At 38.7% G+C, this 14,532-nt stretch overlaps 1 protein-coding gene across 5 annotated transcripts in view; it reads left to right on the top strand.

Moving 5' to 3' along the window:
- Positions 1–14,532, top strand: part of LOC132149222 (retinoic acid receptor alpha-B) — a 113,806-nt gene that overhangs the window by 91,398 nt on the left and 7,876 nt on the right. For all 5 annotated transcript variants that reach the window (XM_059558253.1, XM_059558254.1, XM_059558255.1 and 2 more), the window contains 2 exons: positions 7,441–7,589; positions 14,248–14,389. In XM_059558253.1, coding sequence (XP_059414236.1) covers positions 7,441–7,589; positions 14,248–14,389 — 291 coding nt within the window. The remainder of the gene's footprint in view (positions 1–7,440; positions 7,590–14,247; positions 14,390–14,532) is intronic.

Below are 14,532 nucleotides of genomic sequence, written 5' to 3'. Positions count from 1 at the left end.
CACATGAATGGTGTCAGGATGCTTTACTGTTGGCATGACACAGGACTGATGGTAGCGCTCACCTTCTCCGGACAAGCCTTTTTCCAGATGCCCCAAACAATTGGAAAAGGGGCTTCATCGGAGAATATGACTTTGCCCCAGTCCTCAGTAGTCCATTCGCTATACTTTCTGCAGAAGATCAATCTGTTCCTGATGTTTTTTTTGGAGAGAAGTGGCTTCTTTGCTGCCCTTCTTGACACCAGGCCATCTTCCAAAAGTCTTGACCTCACTGTGCTTGCAGATGCACTCACACCTGCCTGCTGCCATTCCTGAGCAAGCTCTGCACTGGTGGCACTCCGATCCCGCAGCTGAATCCTCTTTAGGAGACGATCCTGGCGCTTGCTGGACTTTCTTGGACGCCCTGAAGCATTCTTTACAAGAATTGAACCTCTTTCCTTGAAGTTCTTGATGATCCTATAAATTGTTGATTTAGGTGCAATCTTAGTAGCCACAATATCCTTGCCTGTGAAGCCATTTTTATTAGGGATGCACCGAATATTCGGCCACTGAAAATAATAGATTTTTATCACCGAAACAACACGGCCGAAATGTTGTGACGACGCAAACAGAAACCGCGACCTGCATAGCGCAGACCACGAGCTCCCCGCGACATTCACTTCACACCAGTGAGAACATTCTCTCTCTTCTTATTCCTTTATTCGCAGCACTAAAGCATCTCCTAACAAAGAGATTAAGACGGACCACAAAGTGAAAACAAAGAAAAATACAGTCTTATAGAGTCTGTTAGCACACGTCTCACTGAGATCTTTTCGGATCCTCTGCACTTCACCGCGAATGTGCTTGATCCGCATAAAGACCATTACTTGGATGCGGAAATAAGGCAGCGCGCACGAGAAATGATCCAGGCGTGGAGACGGAGAAGCGCCAAGCGCAGGAGACTGAGATCAGAGCGCAGAAAAAAAGACTCATCTCTGCACCAGATGAGGGGCATGCACCCTCGTTGTCTGATGTGTTCAGTGGAATTCTGCAAGAAAGTGCCTCAAATAATAATAATACGTTGGCTATTTTGTTCTTAGGCTACTATATATGTGACTATATATATATATATATATATATATATATACACACACACACACACACACACACACACATATACATGCATAATATCAGATTGTAGCCATATTTCTGCTTTAATTTGATAAAAATGGTTATTTATGCCCTGGCCCTATTTAAATACCCTCTCTCAAATATTTCTCAAATGTCAGGCAGATGACAAGCTCAACTGCTCAACAGCTAGATGGTTTTCTGTCTGAAGTCCCCATCCCCAGAAGTGATAACAGTCTTGCCTACTGGAGAAGTAATGCACTTTCTAGTCCTACAGAGAAAAATTTCAAATGCACTTCACCTAAATGCACTTTTTTATGAGAGAACAGTTCATTTAAAAACCTTTCTGCAGGCCAGTAGGCCTGTACATTATTATTTAATATACACATGAGTGGGATAAATTTTTAGTTTGAATTTTATTTTATACTGTGCATTGTTGCAATGTGCTTAATAAATATTTGCATAATTTCTAATTATGTATTTTTGTTTTTTTTATATAATTTATGTAATTGTAATTATATTTGAAACTAATATTAATCTATGCAATTGCAATGTCTTAATTTTAGTAAAGTTAGTACACGGTCATAGCAATAAATGCAATGGTACTAATAATTGGCATAATTTCTTTCGGTTTCGTTTTTCGGCCTTGGTTTTCTCTTTTTCGGTTTCGGCCAAGAATTTTCATTTCGGTGCATCCCTAATTTTTATGCAACGCAATGATGGCTGCACGCGTTTCTTTGCAGGTCACCATGGTTAACAATGGAAGAACAATGATTTCAAGCATCACCCTCCTTTTAACATGTCAAGTCTGCCATTCTAACCCAATCAGCCTGACATAATGATCTCCAGCCTTGTGCTCGTCAACATTCTCACCTGAGTTAACAAGACGATTACTGAAATGATCTCAGCAGGTCCTTTAATGACAGCAATGAAATGCATTGGAAAGGTTTTTTTGGGATTAAGTTAATTTTCATGGCAAAGAAGGATTATTATTTTGGCCACGACTGTATATTCAAATTCATACACATTTGAACATAAACATAGTATTAATGTTTGATTATCATTCATGTTGGTGGTGGTGTTATATAAAATGTAATATTAAGTTAGGTAAGATATAAAATGTTTTTTATATATATTATAGAGTATGTGGTGTTTAAAATAGTTATATTTTTTGTGATTAGTATATTTATAATAAATACATTTTCTAAGTTTATGCACAGTGTATTTGCTGTGTGTGATTTGTTTTGTGTTTCATTAATAGACAAGGGTCAGGGCAGTTCATTGAGTTCAGTTAACAGTCTCTGGAGGAAACCATCTTTCTGCCCTTCACCCCTCTCGACTTCTGCTTTTGCTGTGACAAGAGATGCATGCCAGCTGCTTGTGCAGGCTGCCATTAATGCCTTTATTACTTCTGTCTTGTTCTCAAAAATCAAGTCCTAGTGATTGTGCCAAGATGACATTTTTGCCCTGTTGGGATTTCAATCCCTCATAAACTGATAAGAAAGGAATGAGTAAGATTATTGAAAGCTACACCTGTGCTCCAAAACCTGGCACATTGCCTACATAGTTGCAATGCTTTTTGGGATTGCCTCTTTTATGAAGGATACATGCATTGCTGCCTTAGGTTGTAACTAAAAGTATTTAGAGTATTTTAGAAGACTGCATACATTTTGATGCCTTAAAATGCTGTTTAGGCAGACTGTGTACTATGTTTTGGAGCAGAGCTTACGTTTTGGCAGTTTTAATGTGAGATTTAACCGGCCTGCCAGCTTTGGAAGTGAGTGGAAGTACGTGGTGATGTCAAACAGCTAAAGAACACCTTGGAAAGTGATGTTTTCTGTGTGCACGAGGGGCGTCTCAGACAGGTGGTAGCCTCACAGCAGTTAATGTAAGGTTACCCTGGGTCGAACCTCTGGGCATAATTAAAATTTCAGCATGAGGTTGTTCCTTCCAGAGCTACAGGCCAACTCAACAGCCATGACTAAGACGCGTCTCCTCAGAGATGCAACAGAGTGCGTAATTAGAGCGTGCCACGTGATCACAGCTCTACAGGAAGCTGCTTGTGCTGCCAGTTCTGCGGTTATTCAGGGTTATTCGGGTTCAGGGAAACAGCTTCTAACCCTCAAACTTTCACTTATATAAGAGCGAGGGATTTCTGTGTTCATTTCAGCCGTTCAATTTTTAATATGCACTATTTATTATAGATCAGATCGAGGAAGTTTGAAGCATTGTGGTATGGGTGAGAGTAGATGAAGGCATAATTTTGCCCATCGCCCCAGTGTCTGCTGTCAGAAAAGCAGTTCCCATAATGTCCTGGATCTGTGTTGAGCTCTGTCCCGGTTATGGAAAATGTGCCACTCATATTGGAGCTGAGGTCAGATGGCGCTCTAGGGAACAATTGAGTGGCATAGAAAGAGAGAGCGAGATTTGGTGAAAGGGAATGAGTGCAACAGTGAGAATAATTGTGGGAGAGGAATGAACTGTTTGACATCTAAAAACAGTCTCGCCTTCTTGAAGCTTCATGTTCGTGAGAGCAGGATGTGTGATGCCAGCCGGTAGTTTTTCTCACTTCCTGTTCTCTCTGTGTGTGCAAATAAATGTAAATCTGCAAATGTATTTGTGTTGAGTAGGGATGGGATGGTATGAAAATTTAATATCACGATTATAGTGACTAAAATTATCACGATTATCAATATTATCACGGTTTTGTTGAAACGAGATGAAAGTGTTCAAAAATAGTTGATGCTCACACTGAAAACATTTCAGCAAGTTTTATATTTAATAATCAACAAACAACTAATAAAACAAGCAACTCTATGCACTTAATTTAAAGAAAGATTAAATTCTGTGGCATTTCCTTCCTTACAATGAAAAGTGTAGAAGCATAGAAAAGCATAGAAAAGTCACTGACTTTCGCCATTCCTTCTCGAAAAAAAACAAAAAAACATTGTGCGCTGCGCTTGCGTCAGACTGTTGCTGGCTGGACATGATTTAATAGTGAGTTATTAAAACCGCGATAATCAAACACGGTTTTAATGATAATTCATTTTTAAACGATATTACTAACCTTCAGCACATTTTATCACGGTTATCAATAAAACCGGTTATCGTCCCATCCCTAGTGTTGAGATACCAGTTTTAGTTTATCCAGGGCTCTTGTTTTAATAATTTTTTTTAAATGGTGCAAATTTATATGCACCATGATTTTAAATTGACACATTGTTTGAAGGCATTAGGGCCTTTCACACCTCTCTGTAGTTCCAGAACTAAATGTACAGTATTAAAGTACTGGGACAATTTTGTGCGAACTATTTCCCAGTACCATTAAAAGGTACACACCGACTGTGTGTACTATGAAGTGACATAAGCCGGGCGACATCGATGTCATTTGTGTGTGGCATTCAACAATGTTATAAAAGAATTAAGTTAACAACAGGAGGATGGAGGACGCTGTGATCAGAGCTGTGTTTGTTGTCTTGCGGGTTTCACAATAATGGACATGGAATGTAGATGTGTACGTAAAGTGATTTGAAAGAACGGAAAGGAGGACTAATGAGAATCTACTCCGGTGTAGGAGCTAATTTGGTTCTCGAAAAAGGCAGTCTTGTACTAAAATCACACCCAGTTCAGGAGGTGCAAAAATGCCTAAAAGTGGGTACTTGCACAATTAGCTCTGGTCCTATGAAAAGACTCCTGCGGTGTAAAAGGCCCTATTGACACGGCCTTTGAAGGGTAAAACAGTTCCATTAAAGGACAATGTATGAAATATTTTTTGACATAACTCTCTAAAGATATCTGAAGTATAAATCACTTTTTATTAAATTATATTGTCAATTTGTCATATTGATTAATTTTAAAATATCTTTAGGAAATGTGTTTTTTTTTTTTTTTTTTTTTTTTATTGCACATTAATTATCTGTCTGCTTTATATTGGTAATCTGCCATTCCTAAAATGTCAGTATCTGCCATTAAAAAAATAAAATAAAACAAATATCGGTCGTCCTCTAGTTACCATAGTCCATATAACATATACCAAGCTTGGAATTATTAGGGACTCATAGGGAAATTTACAATTGAAGCTTCTAGGCCTGTAAAATTCATGCAAAAAAAAAATATTTTCTCTCATTTGCTCAGCTCTTATTAAAAATTAGCAAGAAATAGCTTTTTGTGTGTCATTTCTGTAAAATGTTTTTGTTTTATTCAGTGATTGACCAGAAATGCATTGGTCAGAAGATGTATTCTGTATATTTGGGAAAACCCCGAGTTTCCCCAAGTTATTGCTCTTAGTTCTCCATAACTAGTCCCTTCGTTGGTCTGTTTTTTCTTTTGTTGTAGCTTCCCGACATTATTGGAGATTTTTCTCGTTTTCTTCATTTGCTAAATAAAACCATTTAGCAGCTCTCAACACAATGCATTGAAGTCAGTTGTGTTAGCAAATGTGTGCTGGGAATTGCGTTAGTGGGGACGTCTGCTGTATGTGTGTGGAAAGAGATAAAAGCTCGACATCCTCATATGACTCTGTGCCGATGCCAGGATGGGTATTTTTAGCTTTGACTGTGCTTTTTCTGAACACAGGAAATAGACTCCTACGGTTGCCCACTGGCTCCGTCTCGTAATAGACAAAGCTTTGTGAGATCTACCGTTTAACATTTCACTAATGTTCTTCTACTTAAAGAGGGCATTGTCTCATCATTCAGGCATTTGTTTGGTGGTCCCAGTGCTTGCATTTGTGAGTTGGGGATTCTGCTGTAGGTAGATTGTCTCTCTGAACAGAGACACAGAGTCAAGATATCTAATCAAAACGTAAACCGAAACACAAGCTCCCCTCACTGCCTGTCTCTACCACACAGCCATAACAGACTGCTTGATCAGAAGAGATTTGATGTTGGATACTATATTTAAAGACATGGGAAGATTGTTTTATTTTTATTAAATTAAATTGAACGAAAGTGACCGTAAAGGTTTTTATGTTGTTAAAGATTTGTTTCGAGTAAATGCTGTATTTTTCATCAAATAGATGCAGCTGTGGTGACCATAAGAGATGACTTTTAAACACAAAGTAAAATTTTACCAGCTCCAAACATTTGAACATGAATGTAAAGGCTAGTGTGTTCCTAAATGCTGACAGAATGCACATTCAGCATGTTTATAATATAAAATAGTACAAAAAATATATAATTAATGCTACTGCAGTAGCAAAAACATTTAAAGGGTCAGAGAGAAAGGCTAAATAATGAAACCATTTCTTATACCCATTGACTTCCATAGTATTTTTCCCCATACTATGTGGTCTACCAGTTACTGTTCAGTTCTCCACATATTTCAAAATATCATCTTTTGTGTTCAGCAGGAGAAAGAAATTTATACAAGTGGGAACAACGTGGACTGAGTAAAATGTTCTCTTTTTGATGAGCTGTCCTTTTAATGCTGCAATTACCCCTTTTCAACATCCATTAGGGGTTATTGAAACAACATCTGAGTCTCAGCATTACTGACACCTGCTAACTGCACCCACATAATCGCATGTTCTCATTCACTAGCAACGTGTGTCTTCAGCTGATTTTTCTCCACGCCATGGCATTTGTGAGAGACACAGCGGGAAAGGAGGGGATGGCAGCGGGGGAGACACATGAGGGTTGCGGAGCGGAATGTCTGTGTACATTTATGTTTTGAAAATATACGGGTGCCGTCATTGCAACCATGCAGACAGTCATTTACAGGTGGGCATATTCATACAGGGAATCATCAGTGACGTAGAGAATTTCAGCTACTCAAAATGCAGAGCCATTGTTGTTTTGTGCCCTTGACGTGTGGAGAGGGCACGGTGTAGGGCCCTCTGGCGTGGGTTTCCCTCATGGTCTATTTAAATCACAGTTGTTTCATATGCTCTTGGTCATGGCAACTCTTTGACGGAGCAGTGCAGCTCGTGCGCCCCCTCCACTCAAGCACAGCATGCGGTTTCTCTCTCTGCACCCTGGCTGACTGTCATGACTTTATTAATTAAGGCTGGCACTCGTCCCAGTCGGTAGCAGCAGAAAATGTGAGGAAAGCAAGAGTGAATGTGTAAGAAGAGCGTGGCACCAGCCTATCTGTCTGCTCGCTCCAGCAATGGAGACCTTCTCCTGACAAGCTTGACTTTAGCTGCTCATCGGGATGTGCAAGCACTCCCTCTCTGAGCCTTCCTGCGGAGCGGAGGCATCTTTTGAAGGTTGAAGTTCACTGCAGACTGTTGCTAAAACACAGAATGCTGTTTTCTCAAAGGAAACTAATAACCCTTGTGAGGAAATTATGGCACATTGATGAGTCAAACTAAAGGCTGTTTCTGTTCTCTTGTAGCTGTTGAGACACAGAGCACAAGCTCAGAGGAGATTGTACCCAGCCCACCGTCTCCACCTCCACCACCACGGGTCTACAAGCCCTGTTTCGTCTGCCAGGACAAGTCCTCGGGCTACCACTACGGAGTTAGCGCATGTGAAGGGTGCAAGGTAAGGATTTATCCCGTCTCAATTTGCAGAAGGATTGAGGTCTTACATTTTTTGGTCTCTTTAGTCACACTTGTCTGTTAAATGCCAATATCAAAGTGGCATCTGTAAAGAAATATACAAACTAATGGCCATTTTGGGCCAGTCAGTTTACATATGTATAGTCAGATATGAGAGTTGTTTTTGTAATGTTTGCTCAAAGGTTTTTGTGCTAATTTTCTTGAAAATAATTGACACTTGTTTTTGATATTTTGTTAATGCAAATTAGGTTAAGTATCAAGTATGTTAAACTTTTTGGGGCCCACTGTTTTTATCTTTTGAAACCTGAATCTCTGAATTTTGTGTCTAATATATATATTAGACACACATACATATGTGTGTGTGTGTGTGTGTGTGTGTATATATATATATATATGTGTATATGTATGTATATATATGTATATGTGTGTATATGTATGTATATATATATGTGTATATATATATATATATATATATATATATATATATATATATATGTGTATATATATATATATATATATGTGTGTGTAGACAGATAGATAGTATGATAAAAATTTACTGCTTTTGGTATCCTTTTACGCAAAATATCTTTTGGGGTTCATTCAATTTGGGGTTATTGAAGACTGGTAGTGTATACAATGTATCTACACCGTGTCTCCCTGAGAAAGTTCATCTCCAAACTGCTGTGTTTCTCCATGATGGCTACAAAGCCCCCTTATCAGAGCTCAGCCGCAGGGAAGCGTGGGTGAAGAGCACACACACATACACACACACGGTGCTGCTTGCTGAGAAATAAACATGACTTCATTAAATTTGCATGCGCTATCTTCTCCCATCTCGCTGCCTTTGAATGGTGGGAGGACAAATCTGCACTCATCTTTTTTTTCAAAATGCACCCATCACTCCTCTTCTCAACCCTACTGCCTTGTCTTCTTTGAGATAAAAAAAGAGGAGGAGTCAGCATTTGGGCTGTATGTAATAGTCAAAAATGTGTTTGAGTACATTTTGTTTTTTGCAAAGCTGTTGTAGTCAACATTGAAGGCAAGCTTCAATGTAGCTACTATTTTAAGGAAGGTTGTTGAAATTGACTTATGAGGGACTGATTTGACAATTCATGAACAGTAAAATTTTTGATTAAATTAATCCCAATGTTTCAGCAACACCAAATCCTACAGGATCTTCTCTGATCCATCAATAGAATTGGATTAACCAGGTTAAATGAAATGGTATTAGGTGCAACACTGTCACTTTTGCTTGTAAAAGATTTGAAAATATTAGAAATATTGGCATGGTCAATCATTGTTGTTTTCTGTTGCTATGTGTGAGAATGGTCAACCTTTGAGAGCATGTTACATAAGCTGTGCTCCACACCCTAGTAAGCTGCCTGCTGCTTAGCACACTAATTATTCCCCAAGTTTACTTCAGTTTTTATGCAAATGTTTGCTGTATGCATACAGCCGAACACAAACTTTCAAAATATACTCCGTTTTATAGCATGCTGCATAAATTAGCTGTTTACCATTTGGGACAAGCGTAACATCTGAAGCACATCTAAATATTCCCTAGATAGGCAGCTCTCACTAGGTTTAGTAACAGCTGCTGGTCTAAATCCTTCATGGCTACTAAACACAAATAACTATCATGTGCACAACCACTTAGTCACACTAAACAGACAGAGAGCCTTATTTTGATCTCATGGTCTCCAAACTCCAAATCCATTAGAAATAGAGTACACGTCTCATACAAACACACGGCGGCTCCTCCGTTGTCGCGGTGCGCCTGGGGGCTTATACTCATGTCCAGGATTAGTGGAGACACTAAAGAGGCTTAGCGCTCCTACAGACCACAAACCGTTTCCTTGCTGCCCTCTTCTGCTACTTTCCACTCACAGGATCTGCCCGGCAGGTCAACACTGGGTCAGTCCAGGGTTCGCAAAGGTTAGGTGATGCCTAGTGAGAGATTAGGATCACAGATCAGCCCTGCATCCATTATGTCCTCTACCTCATCCATGTCTAGTCTCTTAGAAAACACTATTAATTCTTGATTTAAATCTGTTCTTCATATGTTCTCATGCATATTTGTGAAGCACACGTGTGGCTCGTGATGATGTGACTGTGCTAATGAACAGTTACAGTTTACTAGCTATTAATGGAAATGCAGTCAGGTATGTGGCGGGATTGTAAACGGATGGGATAAGAGATGTGCAGTGTAAATGCAGCCTAGATCTGCCACTGTCTATTATTTTCAATATTGCATATAAAAAGAGAGGCAATGGCTGCTCAATTTGTTCTTTGTTTTCTTTAATTACATTAAAACATTAGATGCAGTATTTACTGAATTGAAATACTTTTAAGTATTTCATCTTTAATGCTATTGAAAGACGTCTCTTATGCTCACAAAGGCTCCATCAAAGATACAGTAGAAACACTATTGTGAAATATTTTTACAGTTTTAAATGACTATTTTCTATTTAAATATATTTTAAAATGTAATTTATTCTTGCTATGACAAAGCTGGATGGGCCACTGCTGGAGCCCATAATCTAGTGGAATTACCCAGCTGCCCCTCTGTTGCCAGAGCATTCTTCACACCTTGTGATGATATTGAGCTTCATTCCTGTGGCTTTCAGGCCCGACCAACAGCGGCACAGAGCAAAGCGAATGAAGCAAGATGAGGAAAAGAGGCCTTTTGATTGTGGACTGGTGTGACTTTTGTCATGGGTTTGTTATCAGTCAGTCAGCTCTCCAGGTGAGACAGCAGTCGGTTGTACAAAGGGTACCTTCGGTCCGGATTCGTGGAAATTTGGCTGCTGATGTAAGCACATTTTGTTGGGCAGTGTATAGAACTAATGCTTTATTTTTAGCTGAACTGTGCTACATTTTTATGAAAGTCAATTTAAATAAATTACTTTTATCATACAAGTGGTCAAGTTTTGAAACTTTTTGAAGCAAAATTGCTGCCCACAGCAGCGTGCAACTTCATGTAGTGCATCTGCAGCAGTCACTGACCTGCTGAAACTGGTCCAGGAAGAAGCTTTTTTTTATCTGCATCTACCACAATGACCTCCAGAAGGTCAGAGCTGGCATGAATAAAACCCATCCGATGAATAAGCGCTTCACTGTAGGCAGTTCAGACCTCTGGGCAGTGCATTAGAAAACCATTTTGGCTCGGCGATGCAAGCACACGTTCTGTCACACGTCTGCCATGCTCACCTTTACTTTACTTTTTCATAGCCAAGACCGATTGTGAGAGGGACATGTCCTTTCAGCATGCCGGACATATCCTTGGAGACGAACTTTCAGTGAAATAACATGAGTGTTTTTAGATGACAGCCACCACACAGACCTGTCCAAAGCACACACATACTAAAAGCTTCCGTCGGTGTCCTGACTGATAAGTTGAAGGCTTTTCCACTAAAAGCCTGGGGGATTATGGTTTCCAAACCATAAAGGGAAGAATGTTGCTTTTTACTTTAGGCTTGCTTTGAAAACTGTTATGGATATTTAATTCTGTATATATGGTTTTCCCATATTTTTACATGTAGATTACAATCTATTACCCATCATTGAATGCTTATTTAAATTTGATCTTAAAAAAAAGCTAATGATTTAAAATTGACATTCTAAAATTAAATACAACTTAAAATTACTTAAACACAAATTGCTCAGACAAAATATGACTTTAAAACATTAGGCTTTTATTAAAGCTTTAGGTAACACTTTAGAATAGGTAACACTTGTTAACTATTTACTATGACATTTCTCTCAATAAATTCTTAATTTGCTGCTTAGTTATTAATAGTAAGGTAGTTGTTAGGTTTAGGTATTGGGTAAGATTAGCGATGTAGAATAAGGCATTAATATGTTCTTAATTAGCACTAATACATGGCTAATATTCTAGTAATATGCATGCTAATAAGCAACTAATAGGTGTTACCTATTCTAAAGAGTTACCAAGCTTTATTAATGACAGTGTCCACTGTCCAAACAGAACACAATGCTATGACTTGACATGAACATCTAGTTGCAGAACATGTGACTTCAGCTTAATAAATATTGTCCCAATCAAAGTTTGTAAGGTTTTTGTAAAACCTTGCAATCTTCTTCGACAGCACAGTCACTTTGCTGGCCTTTGTTTCCCTCTCGTGGTTCACACCAATGAAGTACCTAATGTAATAATAAAGAAATATGGGATGTTAGGTATGTCAAGTAAAGATGAATTAGGGTCCTACTGCGTTCGAGAGAAATAAAGAAAAAGAGATGTGGGCTGGGAGGTAAAAAGAGAGCACAAATGTATATAAAAAAAAAAGCTAGGAAGTGAAAAAAAATAAATAAATAAAAATCTAACTATTTACCTTTTGAACAAACTCCAATGTTCCTGTAGCTTTCTCTTGGTTTTGTAAGTTGAAGACAAGTTGTGTGATGAAGCTTTGCTGGATACGTCACATGATGTGGCTTTCCATATTAATCATCCAACCTCCAGTTGTGTCTTTGTCACCAGCAACTGATGCAGACAACAGTTATAGTTAATGTTCAGAAACTGTACACACTGTAACACCAAAATAATCTGCTAGACCAACACAGACTATCTTTAAGGTTCTCTCTGACAGAATAATAAAATGGTTGTGGTATAATTATAACTGTTAACATTACTTAAGCACACATTTCAATAAACCCCACAACAAATGGTAAAATAAAGCCCAGTCTATCACATAGATTTTACCAAAAAAAATAAAAATCAATAGATGATCACATATACCACAGATATTTGATTAGATTGCAAAAGTTAAACTCCAATGAACAAGCTAGCTAACTCAGTTTGGATATGAAAATAATAATTAAAAAAAAACTTCAATAAGAAGTTTGCAAGGTTTTTTTTAATTTTATTTTTATTTTTTATTTTATTTTTTTAGTTTGGATTAATAGTATGGAAGGCCAAAAGTTTCTTTATCATGACTTCAATTTCTCATGAGCTCTTGACATAACAACAGGTTTTTTAGATTTATTTATTTTTAATCCGAAACATAATGGACTGGGAGTCTACCATTGTCATGCATGGTATTGACAATGACATAAGCTTTCAAGCAAAGTAATCATATTGATTCAAGAATTGACCAATTATAAGTTAATAAATTGTTGGTAACGAACAATACTGCACGGTAGGGATCACAAAGAAGTAAGGTCTTTGCTTTGTCCCAAAAGTGTGCAATCAAGGCAAATATGAACACAGCTCTCTACTGCCACCTGATGGCACAGTTATGTAACTTAGAGAACAACTTATGTCAGGATCCCAAGAAAATTAAGATGTGATAACGAGAAAACAAGCAAAATAATAATCCTTGGCCTCTTTGAACTATTTAAAGTAATGTCCAGAAGAATCAATTTTATAAAATGTTTTTACCCAGTTTGTCAGGTATAAATCTGCAATATTAAGGAGTATCTCCAGATCTTTTTTTTCTTAAATGTATTCACACAGAACCATTGAACCCACATATTGTGTTCCTGCTTGGACTAGTCAGTGAGTCCTGTTCAATACCCATGTGCCCAGCGGCAGTCACGAGTGAAGCTCTCACTGTTTAGTCCTCAGCCAGAGAGCTCTGGTTGCAGCACAGCAGCTGAAATCCCTTCCACAAATCTATGCCATCACTGTTTGACATCTGCTCTCTGACCATATGTGGCTTTTGCTGTGTACGTTTGTGACCTCAGACTGACTCTCTGGCTGCATCCGAAAACTTGGGCAGCTGACTTGTTGCATCAGGCAATGACTTCTAGGCAGCGCTTGCGCACGAAGGCACCTCATGAAACTGATTTCGGACCGGCTTCTGAGGCAGAGTGATCTACAGCAAGAGAGCTTTGGCGATAACTAAGTGGATATTTCACTACTGACATTAATTTCTCGCTAGAAATTACATCAAAAGTGCAAAACGTTGATCCAAACGTACATTTACACACAAACTGACCACCGACCGCAACTTTCAGACGCCATCTTTATTTTTTAGCTTAACTGTCACTGAATGGAATGCACAGGATTGTGGGATATCAAAGGCAGCAAAGCATACATCTATGCTACCTTCAAAAATTGGCCATATGAAGCATCTCGGGAGACAGGAACTGAAGCTAACACTGAATTCGGACGCGCCATGATCCCTTCCTACCTTGGAATATGTCCTCCGAAGGCAGAATTTTTCAGTTTTCGGATGCAACCTCTGCCCTCGGGAGGCTGACCAATCAATAATTTGAATCTCTCATTTGCATCCCTCCGTTCGAGTCTGTGGATTAAGCCCCACTAGGTATTTGCCAATAGGAACCTCTGGGCACTTGAACTGGGAGATTATACCCAGCAGCCATAATACAGCTGAATCTAAACCGAGCTGAGTCACCTATTATGCCAAGAAATAATGTGTGACTATGTGTGAGAGAGCTGTATCTATGCCATGGTTGTCTATTCGCATTTTCGCGTGTTTGTGTATAGTGGCGATGCACATAATGTGAATACAAGATTGACTGGTGAATCATTAGGGGCTTTATATAACCGTTCCGCCTCAGTCTTGCTCACTTCTGGGGGCTGGTGTTAATTTGCTTATGCATGTCATTTATAAACCTTCCAGCTATAGTAAAACCTCTGTGCTTGCTTTTCTTCTCAGGGCTTTTTCCGAAGGAGCATTCAGAAGAACATGGTGTACACCTGTCACCGAGAGAAGAGCTGTATCATCAACAAGGTCACCCGAAACCGCTGCCAGTACTGCCGACTGCAGAAGTGCCTGGAAGTAGGCATGTCTAAAGAATGTAAGTTGCATAATAATATTGAAATTTTGTAATAGTATTACGGTTTTCACTGTATATTGTATCAAATAAATGCAGCTTTGGTAAGCACAAGAGACTGTAATTGCTACTATACCACAACTTTTTTTTTTTAACTAGAACTGCAT

The sequence above is a fragment of the Carassius carassius genome, chromosome 9 (genome assembly GCF_963082965.1).
Source record: "Carassius carassius chromosome 9, fCarCar2.1, whole genome shotgun sequence".
Taxonomy (NCBI): Eukaryota; Metazoa; Chordata; class Actinopteri; order Cypriniformes; family Cyprinidae; genus Carassius; species Carassius carassius.
This window is presented reverse-complemented; position numbering and strand designations above follow the sequence as displayed.